The sequence below is a fragment of the Apis florea genome, unplaced genomic scaffold, assembly GCF_048593485.1.
Source record: "Apis florea isolate Af1SG1 unplaced genomic scaffold, ASM4859348v1 contig_2350_pilon, whole genome shotgun sequence".
NCBI lineage: Eukaryota > Metazoa > Arthropoda > Insecta > Hymenoptera > Apidae > Apis > Apis florea.
Window position 1 is genome coordinate 2,255,185 of NW_028256565.1, and position 20,123 is coordinate 2,275,307.

Here is a 20,123-nt window from a genome sequence, read left to right on the forward strand (position 1 = left end):
TGAAATAAATTTTTCAAATCGAAATACTCGCGTACAGCCTGGTCCATAATTCATGATGGCGGGGGGGTGATTGTGAAAATTTATCCAACGGCTTTACACCAATCTCGAAATCGAACGATCATCAAAGGGCATGCAGATGAAATTGCCAGGGAGCTTTAATCCTTAAACGATCAATTAACACCTTATTTTCGCAAATTTCCAAACTCGATTTACTCAGCGAGCTAAAATTTTCCTCGTCCCGTATATATCCCTCTCGAAATCGAAAGAAACGGCGCGTTCCTTGCCACCAATTCGTCCTTTCTTCCACCCCTCCTCTGACGATGCACCTTGTCCTCCCTATACAGGCAAGTATATTACAAGTGGGGATACACGAATGAATAGGGAAACGGAAGAAGCTGGTTGGAAAAGAATGAGAATTGGCGAGTAACTGCAGGATGAATCGTGGGTGAATTTTCGGCGGGGAGGAGATGACGAACGTTCGGTATCGAATGTGTTCCAGCTGGAAACAATTTCGGGGGAGGAGATAGCGAAATAGCCGGCGCTTATCGATACGAATGGCCTGCATCGATTAAAAGTAACTGCATTCTCCGGCCATTCGACGACGCGAATCAATTCAGTTAATTGATTCCTAATCACGAGCCGAACACGATCCATTTTTTATTCGATGCCACAGTCGTGGATGTCAAAAAATGTCGATCCTTTCTTTTTCTTTTCCCCACCCTCCTTGTTTTCCCTTTGAAGAACGACCGGGGAAGGGAGGGGGTGTTCCCAGAGTTGGGCGACACCAAGCGTTTCGTTAATATATTCCACGTATATTTAATTCAGCGGCATAATTAATTTCGTTTGAACAGCCGTAGGGGAAAAGTAGGGGCGGTTTTTCTTTGTGCCGAGCGAACTTTAATCGAGCGAAAAGCGGAGCTAGGATACCCTAGGCTGGCTGGATACGGTCGAATTTTTCCCTGGATCGATCGAACCTACCACGTTTTCGAAATTTCCTTTAGAATTTCTTGTGGTTACCGCATCTCATCATATTAATGGCTTTACTTAAAATTCGGTGCAGATATAACCGATCACGCGTATTATTGTAGCGCCAGAAAAATTATAATTTCGTTCGATATCCAAAATCTCTTTCTGTACGAATGTTTTTTTTTTTTTTTTTGCACCGGTCATGGTAGGAATAGGAATGATGAAATTTCTCGTCCCCTTTGGAAACCTCGTTCCTTCTCAAAAGTTTCGGGAGGAGAAAGGCAGAGGTCGTTCCTCTTCCTTCCCTTCTCTAGATTCAACAACGAGGAAACGAAATCAACAACGTGGGATGGGTGGAAAAGCTTACCGGATCGATTCCGCGGCTAAATAAATTGATATTAAATAAAACAATATTGATATCTCTTGGAGGAAAGGTGATGATTCGGTTAAAAGAGACGCGATGACGCGAGAGATGGAGGGATTAAAGTGAAAAATGAATCATGGTTGAAAGGGAGGGCCGAGATGATGGATCGATATCGAGTCGAGGTGTCACGAGGTTTGATCGTGGCGAATGGAAGCCAGGACTCGGCTCGACGACGCGGAACGCGGTCGATTTCCGTTCCGAATATTCGAACATGCGGGAAACGCTCGACCGACCAATGAAATCCTATGCTATCGTAACGTAGCTAGGATTCGAGGCGAAAATTGTCGGCGAATTTTTATAAATTTTTCCGATCGCCGTTTTAATCCGTGTTTGCCTTAAGAACTGACTCTGAAAGAAACATCTGTCGGCTCGAATTTCTCTCCTCAAACTCGAATCGACTCCCTTCTATCGCCACGATTTCCACTTCTTCCCCATTCTACCCGAGATCGAAGGTCGTTTTCGAGACGAGCAATTACACCGATCCTTTCCCCGGAACGAAAAGGCCGGTTTCGAAGAAAGAAGATGATCTCCCGACCGACATTATCCCAGATGAAAATTATAAATTCGCTTCGATCGAGAGAAGGAAAAGCAGCGTTTCCACGGATGTATGTTCCATTCCATTCCTTCTACGAGGAAATGCTTAAACGGTTCGAATCGCTCGTCGATACTAATTATTGGAAAGAGAGAGAGAGAGTCTTTGGAGGGATTTTCCTTCGTCGAGGGGAAAAAGACTAGACCGGTGGTTTTCCCCGTGAAATTTCAGGGGGACGTTTAACGACTGTTGGATTCGTCTCTTAATTGGCCGAAAAGGGAACCGAATCTCCCCTCCAGTCAACGCTTAATCCGCCTCCAATTTGCCCGCAACATCCTCCGTAAATATTAATTCAGCGAGTATCTCCTCTCTCGAGGAAAAGTCGAACTTGTCGCGTATCTCGAAAACTCTTACGATCGGTTCGGTTTTATCTCGAGTTAAATAACGAGTCGGAGCTGGAGCGAATAATTCATGACTGTCTTTCCGCGGGAGTATCGGGCGAGGAAACGAAGAATAATCGTTGCGCCAGGTGGGTCAGGAGGACGGCTCGAGCGATGCCGCGAGTGAACCGAGAGGGAAACGATAAATTCGAGGGTGGCCGCACGAAAGGACCCGGTATTATTAGTTTACAGCGAGTGAACTATAGACGCGCGAGATGGAGAGTTGGTTGGTATAGAGGGGCTGGTTTTCGGGTCGTTTATGCCTCATTAGCCGCACTAGTTACGTCACTACGCCCTTAACTATCCCACGAGTCGACCTGCACGCCTCCATAACGTAGGAGTACGAGCGACCTCCTCTACCGCGTCATCCGATATTCCGATTGACTCGGTTTGCCTCGTCCCACCGAGATCAAACGCGGCCTATCGTTTATTTATCTTCCCATCCACCGTTGTTTGCAAATTTTCGTCTTGCGAATTTCGTTTTGTCGAAATGCTCGCCAATCGTTGAGCCGATAAAAAACCTACCAAAAGGCGAAATTTCCTTTAGAATTGTAAACTTGTATACAAAGTTACCGTATACGACTTTTATTCACCCACTTTTTTCTATAACTTAGATACAACCCGTTCTTCCACAACTTTTAACAATTACCTAAAATCTCTTTCCATATTCAGACACAAGTGTTCTCTTGCATTTGACCGTATACGCGAAATAGATCGGTAGGTTTAGTGTTAAATAAGTCGGAGCGGTGAGAATGGAAATCGAAACGAGTCGAAGGGAGGAAACAGTTTCACGGGGGGGGGCGATCGAAAGTTGACGGATATCCTCTCCCTTTTTTTCGCTCGGTTGGAGAGGCGAGTACGAGGTGTTGGAACGAGCCCGCGAAATGGCTGACTTGTTCGTTATCGAACAAAGCTACGAACTCTTGCACTAATCGGCCGGTTCACGCGAAACGCTACTCTTTCTACCCCCTCCTCTTCCCTTTTCTTCGATATCGAGAGGGGTTACGAGGCGGATATTTCGTAAAATTGAATAGAGAAACACCGCCTCCTCGTATTGGCCGGCGGAAATGTTTCGACGATTAAACGTGGTTCGCGACGACGAGCAGGGAGGAGGACTCGATCGACTAGCTAGGGTAGGGGAAACGAAACTCACCGCGGGGGAGGGGTGAATCCCCGGGCGGGACGTTGTTGTTACGCGAGAGATTATTAATGGTAACGACCGATAATGATTTCACGGGGGTGGGGGGAAAAAACTCTCGTCTCCCTCTGTTTCTCGTCCAGCAGGAACGGGGAGAGAATTCTCTCCCATGGGAGAGAAGTTGTCGGCCGAAAAAAACTTTTCGAAACAACGCGGGAGGACAACGGCTCTATCCATCAGCGGACCGGCGTAATTTTTTGAAACGCGGCCGTAGTAATTACTCGAAATGTATGCAAATACTTTTGCCGGGCGGCTGATAAATCTGTCTGCCGCTGCTAGCCTCTCCCTCCCTCTCTCTTTCTCTCTCTTTGTCGTCCCAGTTCGAGAGGAAATATACAGCGGATAAAACATCGAATCGTGATTCAACGTTTGAATTAGCGCATATTCCACTCTCTCTCTCTCTCTGTTAACTCCGATCTTTGAACACCACGTAAGTATATATATATATATATAATGTGCGTGTGTACATTTGTTGGTTGGTTATGCAAATGATGGAACGATAAGTAAGAAATATACTGATTTAGCTGAATGGATATATTTTTTGGTTAAAATCATAGATAAAATTTATCGGTGAATTTTTATAACATCGAGTGTTCGATTCGCAAGTGGCTGCGGAGAACGGCGAGGGAAAGGGATGGGTCGGGTACGTGTTGCGCTTGAACTCGCGAGAGAAATTGAAAAAAGAATTGCAAGAGGAGTTGTCACGAGGAACCTCCCCGAGAAAAGGAATTAAAGACGCCGGTCTTTCTCCTTCGACGCTTGTTCGTCGTATGTGGATGGATGGATATGGGTTCGATCAATCGAGTAGGAAGAGCCCCTCTGGAAATAACGTTATTATACGTGACAAGCAGCGGAGTATAGATGCAAAAATATACTTTGGAATCGCAGAATTTAAGATTAAAGAAGAGTTAAGAAACGGAAAGGAACAGATTTTAACGCGTTTGACACTTGTATTTATCCTTTAAAAAGGTTATCGATCGGATAGATTTATCAGTAAACGTAAGATGGCGACGTACGAATATGCAAGCAGGGTTAAAACGAAATTTTAAAAGAAATTGGATATATATATAATGTACCAAATACTGTATGATCTGTACTGTATGATCCATTGGCGGCCCATTCTGCATCTTTATACGATTTTAAATTCGTTGCGAATTTCCAGACCAAACCACTTGAGATCGACTTTTTCTTCTCGAGAGAACTCGACTGGAAACGATGAAAGGTGGTGCTGCTATCTGCTGCTAAACTCTCGTATTCGATCGTATCGGTTCCTATCGAACTCCTTGGACACCACAGCAATTAGCGATCGAGGTATAAGCGGCGTATTCGACAAGGCGAGGAACGAGTCGGTATCAGTCGCTAGCTTCTCAACTTTAACCTCTTAATACCTTAATCCGCTTACGTCACGAGCAGATTTTACGCGCCCGGATTACCAGGTATACGCCGTTTTAATCTCGCCTTTCAATTATCTTTACGATTATCTTTTCTCTCTCCGCAAATTTTAATCACGATCACGATATCTCTCGATAAATAACTCGAAACGGGGCTGCGTGTTAATTCGATCCAGATCCATCCTTTTTTCGGTGGGGAAGGAAAGAAGCAGAAGAGTGGCGGGCAATAATGTCGACAGAACGAAGCGGCAGCGGTCGAAAGACTCGTTTCCCCCTCTTCCTTCCTTTCGAAAAAGATCGAGATCGAGGCAATCGTCACACTCGTTTTCGAAGCGTCTGAGACAAAGCAAGTCTTTGTTCTTTCTATAATTTCATTTGCCAGTTCGTATCGGCTGTTCAATATTTGTCGGAATATTGTAATTCTTCCGTGACGCCATTCATCCGACCCTTGTAACGAATCTTCGCCTTCAACAATTCCTCGTCTCGTTGGGTTAGCATAATTTCGCCATTACTTGGTTGAACCATAACCAACATTGTCCTCCCGATATAATAATCTCTTTTATTCGAACTCTTCGAAATGGTATCACTCACTCGCCTCTAAATTCTCATCGTAATATTTATTTTTCCTCCTTATGTTGCCAACCATAAGAAAAAAATGGTTTAGCATGCTAAAAACACTTGGCTCCGCAGCCGAGCGAGCCTAGGGAGAAATTTTTTTGATGAAAAATTGTAACCGCCGGTGATAATAACCGGTCGCGGCACGATTTATAAATGACGCGACACCCACCCACCAAGAGAATTACTGATTCGAGCGACGATCAGATATCCGCACGCGACTCGTGTGTTGCTCCGAATCGACCTCCTGCTTCCCTCTCCCTCTCTCGTGGTTGCGCGCAGAGTCGCTTGGTCGAATTCGCCCTTAACTCGAAATATACGAGAGAGAGAGAGAGAGAAGGGGTCGCATCGTGCCGCGCCGCCTATTACTGTAAATATAAACCGAGTGTTGCGTTTCCGGCGGAACTTTACGCGAAAACTGCGACCAAATTACGAATCAAAGCCGGTTTCGAAGTAGATTTCGAAGAAGAAGAAGAGCGTTCAAAGAATTTACACAAAGTGGTGGAATTTTAATTTTTTTTTTTGATCCAAAGTTTTTTTAAGTTTGGAAGAAAAAAAGAAAGAAAAAAAAAGGAAAGCATAATATTCGTTGCTCGAACTAACTAACTAACTAACCTCCGGCTTATTAAGTTACAGCGATTAAAAGGGGGGATTAGGAGAGGGGGAGAGAGAGAGAGAGATAAGGGATGGAACGACTGGGATGGTGGAAATTCGCGGTGATGCACACTTTTCACTTTCCCTCGAGTTATATCATATAGGGATATAATATTGGACGGGACGAAAGATCAATAATCGAGCGTGAATTTTAACCGTAGCAGCGCCAACGGATATTCGGGGCGAGTCGAGACAGTGTGACGTGTTTTATTAAATCGCGTTAAGAACGAGTCGCAATTTTAGAGAGATAGTTTTAAAAAAGGGATCGACTCGACTGTTTGCTGAGTTCCACGCAGTGCGTACATATATATATATATGGAACGGGGCGGTTGAATTGCTTTCGGAAAATGAAAATTTGATCGGGGATCACGCACCGCGGCAACAATGGATGAAATATGAAATGCATTACAGTAAATAGATTTTGATGGTCGTCAATCACGGCGCAAATACTGTATCATTGTCGTACGGCCAATAACTGTCCGTCACCCCCTTGTTTTATCATTCGAAATAGCTTCCTCCCGATCGAAATGTTACATCGTGCGTTCGAAACCGATCGACGAGATTAAAGGGGAGAGATGATGGAAAAAGACCGGTCATTGTCGCGGGGAGGGGAGAAAACGGTGGCGTCAGCTCACGTTTCGACCGAGTTTACGAGCCACGAGTGTATTTGCTCGTCGAAATCCATATGACGACGGTTTACGGGTGACGTGAACGGGTTCTACCAGCCGCTCCCGCCTTGGCCCCTCGTGGTTTATGGTCTGGTTATTCGGTTGACGCGACCCTCGCCACTTTGCACGGGATCCCTGCGAAGCGAGACAGAGAGAGAGAGAGAGAGAGTTCCGGAGGAACGCATAATAAGGTCTCCCTTCGCTCCACCACACCTCGTATCCTTGTTCGCAACCTCGTTTCCACGACCACTCGTTTGTATATATATATATATATACATATTCGGTTTATTCGATAATCGTAGCAACTCTGATCCTCCGTGAAAATGAAAATATGCGATCTGTCATAGGATTATTTATGGAGACGAAGGAGGGACGCGTATTGTCGCATTCCCTCTCGCGTGGTCGATTTTTAAGTTGGCGAAAGGCGGCGAAAAGGGCGAGGAGGATATGCAAGGAATTCGGGAGAGTTGGAAAATTTCCGTCCCCCTCCCCCTATTTCCTTAATGCGAAACTCTGCTTCATTGTTCGATATCTTTTGGCCCGCGAAAGGTGAGGAAACAACTTGGACCCTCGTAATCAGAAACTCCCGTTTCCAGAGTTTTCCGCGTCGACGTTCCGGCCGAATTAAGGGGGACTAAAAACTTGTAAACCGCCGCGACGAGAATTTTCGCGAAATACCCTCTCGTCCATTAATTCGGCTAAAACGATAAATATTCTCTCCGGGAAAATGATAATTCGGGAGCGAATTTGGAAATCACGAATCAAAGTTGAGAATTAAAGGGGGACTAAAAACTCGTAAAATAAGTTGTATGAAATAAATATCCTGTGGAAAAAAAAACTAATAGAAGCGAATTTGGAAGCGAATCAAACCGATCATTCGAGTTAACGGAGAAACTAAAAACTTGTAAACCGCCTCAACAAGACATTCGACGATCGATTCGAATAAGACGAAATAAATATTGGGAGAGAGCAAAGAGAGGTGTTCATAGAAGCGAATTTGAAAACCGGCTCGAATTAAGGAAACACTTGTAAACTTTTGTAACAAGACTTTGGCGAGAATAAGTCGAATGACAAATATTCCCTGGAAAAATAATAATAGAACCGAATTTGGGAACGCATTCTAAGAAATAATATTCGAATAAGTCGAATGACAAATATTTCCTGGAAAAATAATAGTAGAAGCGAATTTGGGAACGAATCAAACCACTCGAATTAAGGGGAAACTAAAAACTTGTAAACCGCCCTAAGAATGCATTCTAAGAAATAATATTCGAATAAGTCGAATGACAAATATTCCCTGGAAAAATAATAGTAGAAGCGAATTTGAAAACGAATGAAAATTGGAAACTAGTCGAATTAAGATTTGTAAACCTCTGTGACAAGAATTTTACGAAATATTGAGATTTGTAAACCGCCCTAAGAAGACATTCCAAGAAATAATACTCGAATAAGTCGAATGACAAATATTCCCTGGAAAAATAATAGTAGAGGCGAATTTGGGAACGAATCAAACCACTCGAATTAAGGGGAAACTAAAAACTTGTAAACCGCCCTAAGAATGCATTCCAAGAAATATTCGAATAAGTCGAATGATAAATATTCCCTGGAAAAATAATAGTAGAAGCGAATTTGAAAACGAATAAAAATTGGAAACTAGTCGAATTAAGATTTGTAAACCTCTGTGACAAGAATTTTACGAAATATTGAGATTTGTAAACCGCCCTAAAAAGACATTCCAAGAAATAATATTCGAATAAGTCGAATGACAAATATTCTCGTGGAAAAATAATAATAGAAGCGAATTTGAAGATCGGCTTCGAATTAAGGAAGGATTACTTGAGACTTTCTTGAAAATAAGTCGAATGACAAATATTCTCTGGACAAATAACAGTAGAACCGAATTTGGGAACGAATCAAACCACTCGAATTAAGAGGGAACCAAAAGCTTGTAAACCGCCCTAAGAAAACGTTCCAAGAAATAATATTCGAATAAGTCGAACGACAAATATTCCGTGGAAAAATAATAATAGAAGCGAATTTGAAAACGGGCTTCGAATTAAGGGAGGATTACTTGAGACTTTCTTGAAAATAAATCGAATAAGACAAATATTCTGGGAACGAATCGAACCGATCATTCGAATTAAGAGGGAAGTAAAAACCGGCGTGAGAAGACATTCGATTAATTCGAATAGGGCTGAAATAAATATTGGGAAAGATCGCGACAGTTTGGCAACGAGTCAAATTTGGGAGAGGCCGTACGTGTTCCTGCCTAATAATCGTTGATTATTTCTTTGTTGTTTGGGGAAATTTGAATAGTTGAACGGGGTGTAGTCGCGGGTGGGCGAGCAGTACCAAGTTTCAAAGTACGGGGAGAGCATCTCGGCTTCGACTTACAATTCGAGTTCGCCCTGGTACATCGAATCGCTCGCTTCCCCCGCTTCAACTTCTAACCACCTAGTTATACACATCCTAGCTCACTCCGGGGACCAAACAATTCGCCGCTATCTCCTCGAGTTTGAAGCCGAGTTTCGGGCCTGGCGAAAGATAAGATGCATCGGCCGGGAAGAAAATCGTGAGAAGAATACCGAACCTATCCGACCGCGTGTCACGACTCGAAACAGTCGAGAAACTCGCGTATCGTGTATAACAACTTTGTCGAAAAGAACGAATTTATTATTATTTTTTTTTTAAGAAACCACGCGGAACCTTTGTCCTCTCGAAGAGAAAACACAATCGGAAGGGCCCATAGTTCGTGTTCACGGGAACGTGTCTAAAGCTCGTTCACTTGTCCTCGACACCCTCCTTCCTTCTATCCGATCGATTCTCGCCTGATTGCGACGCGTGACGCCTCCGCGATTACAGCTTTCGATCCGTGTGAGAGAAGGCTGGTTCTCCAATTCTATCCAATTCGAACTTTATATATATATATATATCCGATCGCGGTAAAATTGGATGAAAAGTCGCGAAAGCTATCGCGGATGATCATGATTTGGAGGGGAGTGAGGGTATGGTATAGTCACGTAGACCTGCCCCAGGTCGGATTCGTTTTAATACGGTTCGGCCATTTCCACGTGAAAGCTGGTGGACGACGTCCAGCCTCGACACCCGCTCGAGGGGCGGACGTGCCTCGCCGTAATTCAGGCGGATAAGAGGGAAGGGTGGCGGCAAAGTCCACGCGGAGGAGGTACGCGAACGAGAAAGCCGTGTAAAAAAGGATTTGTAGGAACGTGACCCTTCGATCTCGCTTAACTCCTTCCTCCAGATCGACCCCCCCCCTCTTCCTTCCTTCCTTAAAAACGCGCCTCGAAATGTATAACGAGTATATGTAAGAATACACGGATTCGAAACAGGGCGTTTAATCAGGGCGGCCGATGGTAGTACAACAAGAAATTGGAGCAGAGGTTTGGTCGGTGGACGATAAGCCGCCGACTCGTCCGTCGAATCGAGAGGTGGGGCAGAATAGCCGGCCGGCAATTATAACGTTGTACGAGGGCCGAGCAGTAAATAATGGGTTTTGGGCTTGTCCGGTATTCAGCCAGAGCGTCAATCACCCTCGATCAGTTAGCGGAGCAGGGCTCTGGCCTAAATCAGAGGGAGGGGGGCGGGCGAGGAGAATAGGGATCGAGATAAACGGAGCCGGTTGATATCGGTCGGAGAGTGTCGGTCGATCGAAAGGGTGGACGACAAAGGAGGAATGGACGATTCTCGAGAAGAGGGAAAGAAGGAGAGGAGGTTGTGGAAATTGCCGGATATGATAAATTTCGCGCATTGAAAATCCGACAATGGAAGGTGGACCGGTTAATTCGAAGCCGGCTAATCGATTAGCTCCGTCTAACCACCACTCTCTCTCTCTCGACGAGTTATCGCGTTATCGTTGCCTTCCCCCCCTTCCCCCCCTATTCAATTCGCGTACGTGCAACAATCGAGAAAGTTGTCGAGGCCGGGGCGGGACTTGACGGCCAGGCCTTTCGATTCCTCCTCTCGCACAATGCTATTGTAATTATCGGTCGAGTTTCTCTCCCAGAGAGAGAGAGAGAGAGAGAAGAAGATGAAAGATCGTTGGAGATTTACGGAATTATCCGTTGGAAAAATGGTGTATTTGACAAAGTCCGTCTTCCCTTTTCTTTTTTTTTTTTCCTCCGCCAAAAGTTTTCTCTCCGCGTTACCCGTCCTATTATTTTCCCTCGTCTCTTCTCTGGAAAAATAACCGGGCTCGATTAACCGTATCGAGCCGTTGAAAAATCCCTCGAAAATCTCTCTTCTTCAATCCCGACTCGTCGTATATATATTATAAATTTAAACGATGTCCGATTCGTTATTCGATTTCCGTCGCGCCCACTTACGTCGTGTGTTACGCGCCCGAACTGAAACTGCGTTAAGGGCAAATTATTCGGCGTAAAAACAGTAAAAGTGTAAAAAGGTTTTGACGAGACGAGACGAGCGCCCCGGCTTCGAGCTTTTAAAAGCTCTCTTTAATCCTGGATTCTGACCCCCTTCTCCCTCTCTGTCTCGCCATCTATCCATCTCCTGCCCCCTCTCTCCTGCCCGTCCCCTACTTGGTTCGATCGATTTTCATCGACTTTCACGCGTTTCCGTAAAACGTCCTCTCGTCCCGCATCCTCGATCAATTCCATGCTCGGAAATCCAATCGATCCGTTTATAAATAAATTCGTTTCACCACGCTTTGACCACGCTCGCTTTTAGATAGTCGACGATATCGGGGCGAACATCTTCCATCCTCCTTCGAATTTAGCGAACGGAAGGCGGAAATTTATAGAAATTTTTTCCCCGGGAAAGAAGGGGAAAAAAGGAAGGAGAATTATGCAGACGAGTCGGTGGACGAGGGCAAAAGAGCGGAACGTTTTCTTCCGAAAATTACATTTCTAGGTTTACATATATAAATATATATATATATATACTTATATATACACGTAGACTGGCGCGCACAGTTTGCGACTAACGAGCGTTAAACGAAACGAAAATTGAGCAGGAGGCGGGAGGGATAGTCTCTACTCTGAGAGCCAACTAACCGTCGCTTTGTACAGCAGCTGCTCGTTTCTTTCTTTTTTTTTTCTTTTTTTCTCTTTTTTTTCGCAAAAGGATCTCGCGAAAACGATCGATCTCGGGCTTGATTTCTGTCGGCCGAAAGCTTCCATCCATTATCGATTCTCATTACCGCGTTCTCGTGTTCGCTTCCCTGTTTCGTTCCCATCCAACCGCGCAACTAAGTAGAGGCAACGCTTCTCTCTCTCGCCCAATTTATCTTGATCGATCCGATATCGCGACAGCAGATCTCGAGCGTGTCTGCCCCCTTTAATCGGGGGGCCAAACTTTCCTCGCCATCCACCTTTCTTCGAGCTCTCCCTCGAATATGGAATCTCGAATTTCAGCATCCTCCTCGAGGAATGGAACAAGGCCGGACGCGGTAAACGGTGGATGGCACGCGTCGAGGAGAAGGCGCATCCTCCCGAATTTACCGGCCCTCTGTTATCGGCCACCTCCTCCCGAATTACGCCGCCCACCCTTTAATCGGGACCGACGTCTTCTTCGCCCCTGCTGTCCCCGTTTTCAAAGGGGTTTGTTCCCAGATAGGAATCGAGCAACTCCTCTCCACTCTCGTTAATCGTTCCTCCCTGATAATGATAACCCTCTTCGTCTCTCTCTCTCTCTCTGTCTCCTCGTTTTTTCGGTAAGAATCGTCTCTCTCTAGCTTGGAGAAGATGTGAATTTAAACGCAACACCGGGGGCTGTTTTCGTTCGAGGGGGATAGAGAAGGGATAAATACTCGCGATTGTGGTTGTACGAATAATTTCGAAAGGGTTCGAAAGAGAGGGAAAGAGAGGGAAAGAAGGATAGTTCGATAGATCAAGGGAGGATTTGTTTAAAAAAATTCTAAACGATGGATGGAGATGTAAGAAACTTCCTCGAAAAGGGGGGGAACGTATTCTATGAGAAATTACGAAAAATAATCGTGGAAAATTATCATGAGAATAGCTTCACGGTCGCGCGCTCTACCCGAACAACAATGCCGTCTGCTCCCATCTGCATAACAATGTTTAGCCGTGAAAACAAAGCTCCGTGACGTGGGGGGTCGGTGAAAAAAAAAAAAAAGGAGAAAAACAACGGAAAAAGTGATATATTAACCCGCGGCCCCAATTTAAAACCGAAATAATAATTGTTCCACCCCTCAACGTCGCCGATAAGATCGTTTTTTTCGAGGAGGGGGAATGGCGTGCTCTCGCGACCACTAACCCCAAATATTAACGCGAATTGCCCGCCATTACCACCACCCATGACCGGTCATTAGCGTGGAAATATTGAATTTCTCGGTTATTCGACCCGCTCCCTGACCCAGGCCAAGGCTGCGAAAGGATCTTTTACGCTTCTTTCGTTCGAAATTTTTACCACGGTTGGAGGAAGGAAGATTCGATCGAGGAAAGGAAGAGACGCGATATAGAAATATCGTAATAAACGGAAAACGGGCGATTGTCTGCGATGAAATTTCGTCGCGCTCGCAGTTCTTATCGACTCGTTCGTCAAAGGATGGTTTCATATTTGCCCGAGCTACCTTTATTGTCGGTACTTTTCGTCCTCGTCCGCTCATCCCATTCGAGAATTTCGCGTACCGCGCCTAGAGAGAACAGTTCCCGGGGAAATTCAATTTATGAGCTCTCCTTCTCGCAAGCTTGGGAGGGTTTTTATTTAATGGAAACAGGCGTATCGCACGGAAACGGAAATAGAAAAGAGAAAAGGTTGACGAGAGAAAATTACACAAGCCTGCTCCGCCCCCTCTTCCTACGACACGCGCCATTTTTCCTTCGCGAATCGAACGTAAATCCTCGCCAACGTTGCGAGTTAATTAAAAGGAAAGGGAAAACTCCTCGGTTTCGAAAACTAGCTGCTCGGCTAATATCCGTGCAACAATATAAATAATCTCGCAATCTCGATCGACGAGGAATGAAAAAAAAGGATGAAGAGTTGCAGTAGCGTTCTGCTGAAACCCGCCACGCGGAAATATTCACCAACTTCCCATTCTCGACCAGGCCTCATTGTCGCCGACAGCGCGGACGTGAAAACAAATAGCAATCGCGAGTTATCGTGTTCCCTCGAATTTGTCCCTTCTTTCCTCTCTCGCGTTTTCCAAACGCGTCTTTCCCTATCTCGACGCGTAGAATAAAAATTGTTTCGTTTGAACGGATACACCGTTCCTTTAAAAATAGCGAGAACGAGATTCGAGTACACGCGTGATCGACGCCAAGTTCAAACTTAAAGGCTCTCGAGAAGAGACTTGGATTTCGTATGAAACCATCAATTCTGCATCGCTTGCGAGAGAATAAGTTGTTACAACAACAACATGGTGCATCGTACGAAGGAAGGAAAGAAGACAGTTTCGAAAATATTTCTTCCATCTTCTTGTTGGAAGGTAATTTTTTTAACTAATTTTCTAAGTAAGATACCATGTTAACCTCGAAAATCAATTTAAAATCAACCGTGAAATTTCACGGTCGCGTAACGGAGGAACCGCGTAGCAACCGCGACACATGGCCACTGTGACGAGTGCGCGCGCGCGCGCGCACCACCTACTTCCGTTCTTGTTTACTGCGCTTCGCTCGCGTTTATCATTTTCACGGGACGGGGAATAGGAGGGGGAGAGGGAAAAAAAAAAGAGGAAAAAAGGAAACGAGAACGAGCTGGGATGCCAAACGTACTGCCAGCACGGCCAACGGACTGGAAATCGCACCCACGGTTGCTTTTAATCGCCCGTCTCTAATCACTTTGGAATTTCTCTCTCTCTCTTTTTTTTCCAACGAACCGTGCACGCGTAATTCACCGTTTATTTATATATATATACACACACACACACACACCTTCCTCCTCCCGTCTCTTGAAAAAAACGCTCCGTCTGCCGTGACAACGTAGATATCCGGCGGTCGTAAAAACAGGAGGAGAAGAGAGATGAGATATGTATACATATGTATGTATAAAAATTTGTAAAGGAAAGGAGGAATAACAAAGTTGTGGCGAGGAGTGAAACAAGTACGAGAGAACGTCGCGAAATTAGGTAGGCGATAAATAAAGGAGGAGGGGGATACGATACTCTCGAAGATGGAGACGCGAGTAAATGGTCTCCATTTATTTCGCCGCTATTTATCCTTTGCCCGGAGGACGTGCATCATTTTTACGAGGAGAACGCGAGACCAGAGAGGGAAAAGGGAGGAAGGAAAGCTTGCGGTGGAGAGGCGACGCGAATGGGGCAAAACGTTGATAAAAAAGGAGGAAATGGAAAAGTAGCTACCACTCCTTCCTACCCCCCTATAATTACGCGGAATATTGTAGACCCATACGAAAAGAACGTCTTGAATCATCGAGGAAAATTTTCCTTGCACGCGTTAATTACCGGTCGATGATCGATCGATCGACAGGGTTGGCACCTGAACGGTGGAAGGTCGAGAAACTTAATTAAACAAAGAAAAAGGCCCCATTTTTACGAGACGAGGGAAGGAAGAGAAATATTGGAAAACGGGGCGGCGAGATAAAACCTGTTTCATAAAACAGGCATCGAATCCGTGTTACTCGAATCGAATCGAGCAGGCCGTGGAATCGGCTGAAAAGTACGCCGCCGTGTTCCATCTAACCAACCGTCTTCCCTTGGCCGACATTCGACTCTTTTTTCCTCTTTTTCTCCTCCTCATCGTGCGTTGATCATCGTTCGAGGGAAACTCGATCGATTCGAACGAATCTTCTTTCCTTTTTTGGAAAGTGGACGCTAAAAAAAAGGAAAAAGAACAGTTTCTCACCGGCGAAACTTTATCTTCACGGAGATAGAAGAAGAAGAAGAAGAAGAAGAAGCTTGCGATTCTTGGCGTTGCTTCGAGGAAAAATTGTTTCCGGAAGAGTTTGAAAATCTTTAAAAAATATGCGCGAATCGATTCTCTCTCGCCTCTACTTTTCATCATCAACCGTTGCAAAGTTTTTCTCGCGAGAGGAGGAAACCGGGTGGGATTTTTTTCGTAATTTTACGGGATCGAGATGGCAGTAGCGGCTCGTAAACGCGAAGAATCGCGAAAACCCCCCTAATTACGGTGTATGGAAAACCTTGGCTAATGCCACATAATTATGGCTCGTTAAACCGTTTCATAACGGTATTTCCTTCTTTCTTTCTTTTTTTTTTTTTTTCATTTCCATTTTCCCTTTTATCGTCCGTTAAAATAACGCAGGCGCGCGGATGTTTTTAACGGCAATATTCGTTAATGAATATCACAGAGCGAAACGTGTATCGCTCGGTGTACCGTAACTGTTTTAAAAAATTTTCAAGACGATATAACGAGATTGGCGAGAGTCGAGCAACCGAGACCGAATCCGTCAAGTTTACGCGTGAAAAGAAAGAAAAGTAGGAAGGAGACAGAAACGAGTTTCATTCGCCCGATTTTAATCGGTATTATTTTATCCTTTTATTAAATTTGCAGCGAGAAACGATTAATAATTTATATTATTTGTTTTAAAAGGAAAAACGCTCGACGAACAATATAAATTAAAGAGGATTCTCCGTTAAATATCGCGTGCGAATTAAGATAGGATTCACGAGAGAGATTCGATACTGGGCGATAATATCTTCTCTCGAGTTGATACACGACTTGGCGACATCGATCATCGTTCGAGAGAAAGAAAGGGATTAAAAAGGATGATCGAGAAAAAGGAAATTTTCGCCCTTACTTTAATCCATTCGTTCGATACACGACCCATCCCCAGGTTCATCAATCTCCGCCCTTTTAGCCGCCGCCGTCGTCGTCGTCGTCTTTCGTGTTCGATCGTTCATTCCGCGATTCCCTTCGCAACTCCACCGGGAAAATTTTACCGTTTAAAAATGACGTGGCCTGCCGTAACGATCCAGCCGAAATGAAAAATGAATAAGCGATCGTAAACGAGGGCTCGTTCGTTGAATTTCGAAGAGAAGAAGAATCGAAAAGACACGAGAGAGAGAGAGAGAGAGAGATATTTCGACGAGGATATCGATTGATCGTGGAGGGAGAAAAAGTCAACATTAACCAGGTTTCGACGATTGTGTTGCTGTCACGCATTGTGCGCACACAATACCCGGGGAATAAAATAATAATTACACGCTCTCTCTTTCTCGACAATAACCGGTCGATCGTTGAAAGTTATCCCCTTGCTCCCGACGAATAAATATCCCCCCTGAACGAGACCAAAAAAGAAAGAAAGAAAGAAAGAAACGCGCACGTGTATTTCGACGGCAATGGAAAATTGCTCGTATCCGGCCGACAATAGAAGGAGGGGGAGGGTGCGTTTAATTGCGTTATCTCTGGTCGGCCGCGCCGCGATAATTATTTCATCGATTCGAAATAATTATATTCTCTAATAGGCGAGCAATAACAGCCGGAACAGAGCGAAGTAGATGGCGGGTCGGTGGTCGCCGACCGACCCGCCACCTATCGTTACGAATCGTAATCGAGGAGAGTTTTTCGGACCCGTCCGTTTCTATCCAACCTCTTAGAACGACGAAACTCTCTGCGCGCTCAGATTCGAATTTCATTGGGCTGGGAATTGCGATCGTTTCCTACATACGTATCGAATACCGCGGGCCGTTCCGCGAATTCTTGGGATTCCGTCCCGGCCAAGAAAAAACGAGCCGAGTATAGGGGAGGGGAAAGGACGAAGACAAAGGGCGGACAAGAAGTAGTTTCCGCCGGCACGGTTCCACTCCAAAGTCCCCGGGAATGCGAGCAATGCTATATCGAGTATCTCTTTTCGTTCGTGCTTTTCGGCGCGTCGCGAACAGTTGTACGCGAACGATTGGACAAAATTATTATTTTTCTCTCCCGTCGAGATTTACATTTTCAGCAAACGATATTTTTTTTTAAAGGTGTAACGTGTAAAGAGTACATATATATATATAGAATGAATACAAATATCGAACGATTCTCTAACATGAACCGATTTAACTTATCGATAATTTACAACGATCATTAAATCGAAGTAGATATTTAAATATACAAATATACGTTTGAAAAAAGAGGAGATTGAAAATTTAAGAGTTTTACATGTTATTTTTTATAAATTGGAACAGGAATTTTGTTGTCCATCTTCGATACATTCGAAAAGGGGGAAAAAAGGGGAGCGAGTTTTAAACGTTGAAAACTATTTCCCTTTCCTCTCCTCCTCCTCCTCTATTCGAAAGAAATTACGTTCGGGGAATCGCGTTGCCTCGCCTCGATCGAGCCACGTAACGCAATAACGATTATTATATTTCGGAACGAACTACTTACTCCAAATTATCGATCATTCCCACCACGCGCCATTGTCACGCGCGAATCACGTTTATAATCACGTTAACCCATCCCCCGATAAATTTTCATTTCCCTGGAAAACGACGATTCCGACCGAAAATCCGACCCCTCCGAAGAGATGAAACAGAAAAGAATTATATCGATCTCTGAAGATCTCTCTCCTCTTCTCCTCGTTTTGCAGGATGGACGCCCGCGAGAAACCGGTGACCAAGGCTCAACACTCGTCGGACTCGACCGTGTTCGGGCGGCGAGCGTATTTCCACACCGAGTTACAGCAGAGCCCAGCCATCCTCGTGATCAAGGACATCAAGAGGCACGACGCGGCCACCTACAGGTGCAGAGTCGACTTCCGCAAAGGGCAGACGCGCAGCTTTCGCTACAGCCTCATCGTGATCGGTAAGATTTTATTTGTTTATTTTTCTCTCTCTCTCTCTCTCAGCAGCGAGTTTTCAATCAAGACGAAAGCGGCGTGTCGTAATTTCTGTCGTCGAACAAATTTAGCTCGGGGGACGAGGGTGAATCGATCGTGAAGATCGGGGGAGAGAGAGAGAGAGAGAGAGCTGGATTATTTATGCGATCTCGCAACTAACGCGTTAACGTTGTTCTTCTTCTTCTTCTTCTTCTTCTTCTTTCCAACATTTCCAAACGCGGACAAACACATGCTCCACTTAGCAGAGACGCGAGAGTCGTCGTCCTCCCCCTCCCCCTCCTCCTCCCTTTACACTCTCGACGTCGAGTGAAAAGTGCAGTTCTCAGCTGGCTCTAAGTCTGCTCAAACAAATGGCGGCCGTTGAAAAATTCATGAGCCAATCGAAGACGCCGCGCAACCTCCCCCACCCTCCTCTCCTTAGATTTTATCGTCGTGCAACGTTGCTCGCCGTTTACTCTCTCTCTCTCTCTCCCTGTTTACGCTTTTCCCATTAATCCCAGAAACGTGACCGCGAGTTAAAAACTATATATCGAGCCTCTCCCTCTCTCTCTTCGATTTCGATTGGATCGTCGAGGAGGAGGATGATAAACCTCGAAATAAATTCCGTACATGAATCAGGCGATCGTAAAGTCGACGAGGTACGAAGGTGTGAACTTTCATGGGCGCTTCGAATCCCTCCTTCGAATACAATCTGGAAAATCCCCTTCCTTCGTTCTTCTAATTCGTCAGAGGACAACGAGAGAGGAGAGGAGATGTTTGTCCGTTTCGAAGAGTGGCGGAAAAATCGGGTTCGAGCGAGGTATTTTCATCTCAGAGAGGAGATTGAACTCCCAAGAGTTTGCTAGATTGCGTCCGTCCGCTGGATTTTCCCTCGTAACCGGTCATTTCCCTTTCTTTCGTATCCTCGCCTTGATCGTCGATGATATTCGATGCGAGTATCCCTGCGAAACTTTGCGTTTCGAGCTTTCGATCCAGTTTCCTCTCTCTCTCTCTCTCGAGTGTGTGGTATCGTTTTCTTTCTCCGTCCTCGTTTGCCTCGTTCTGGGTAGAAGAATCTACATCCGTTTTCTCGTTCGATTTCTGGGAGAATTCTGGGAGAAAAGAGGGAATTTAATAAGGGGGCGCGTGTAACGAGGAGGAGAAGCACGATTATTCGCTCGCGACGTTTCCAACGGCGGCGACAAAAGCCACTCGAGGCGCAACTCGGTCTGCAAATTGCATCGCGCCGGTTGTAAGCCGCTGCTTTAAAGAAGGGGAAGAATGTACTTAACGCGCAATTTTCCATTAAACCGTTGCGTTTCCGACGAGACACGAGAACCTCTGTTTTCGTTGTGAGAAGCCGATCGGCGAGAAGCCGATCTTTTTTTTACAAAGAGAGAGCCTGGCTTCGTCGAATTAAAACGAAACGAGGCCGCATTAGGAGACGCGTTTAAGCCCGATTTATCCTTTCTCGGGTCGATCGTTGAAGGGAAAAAAATAAGCTCTTTTTCCCCGGCTAC

General features: G+C 45.1%; 1 protein-coding gene across 4 annotated transcripts in view; it reads left to right on the plus strand.

Moving 5' to 3' along the window:
- LOC100868499 (kin of IRRE-like protein 2) overlaps positions 1-20,123 on the plus strand; it is a 165,814-nt gene that overhangs the window by 97,799 nt on the left and 47,892 nt on the right. For all 4 annotated transcript variants that reach the window (XM_086905051.1, XM_086905048.1, XM_086905050.1 and 1 more), the window contains exon 3: positions 18,376-18,590. In XM_086905051.1, coding sequence (XP_086761177.1) covers positions 18,376-18,590 — 215 coding nt within the window. The remainder of the gene's footprint in view (positions 1-18,375; positions 18,591-20,123) is intronic.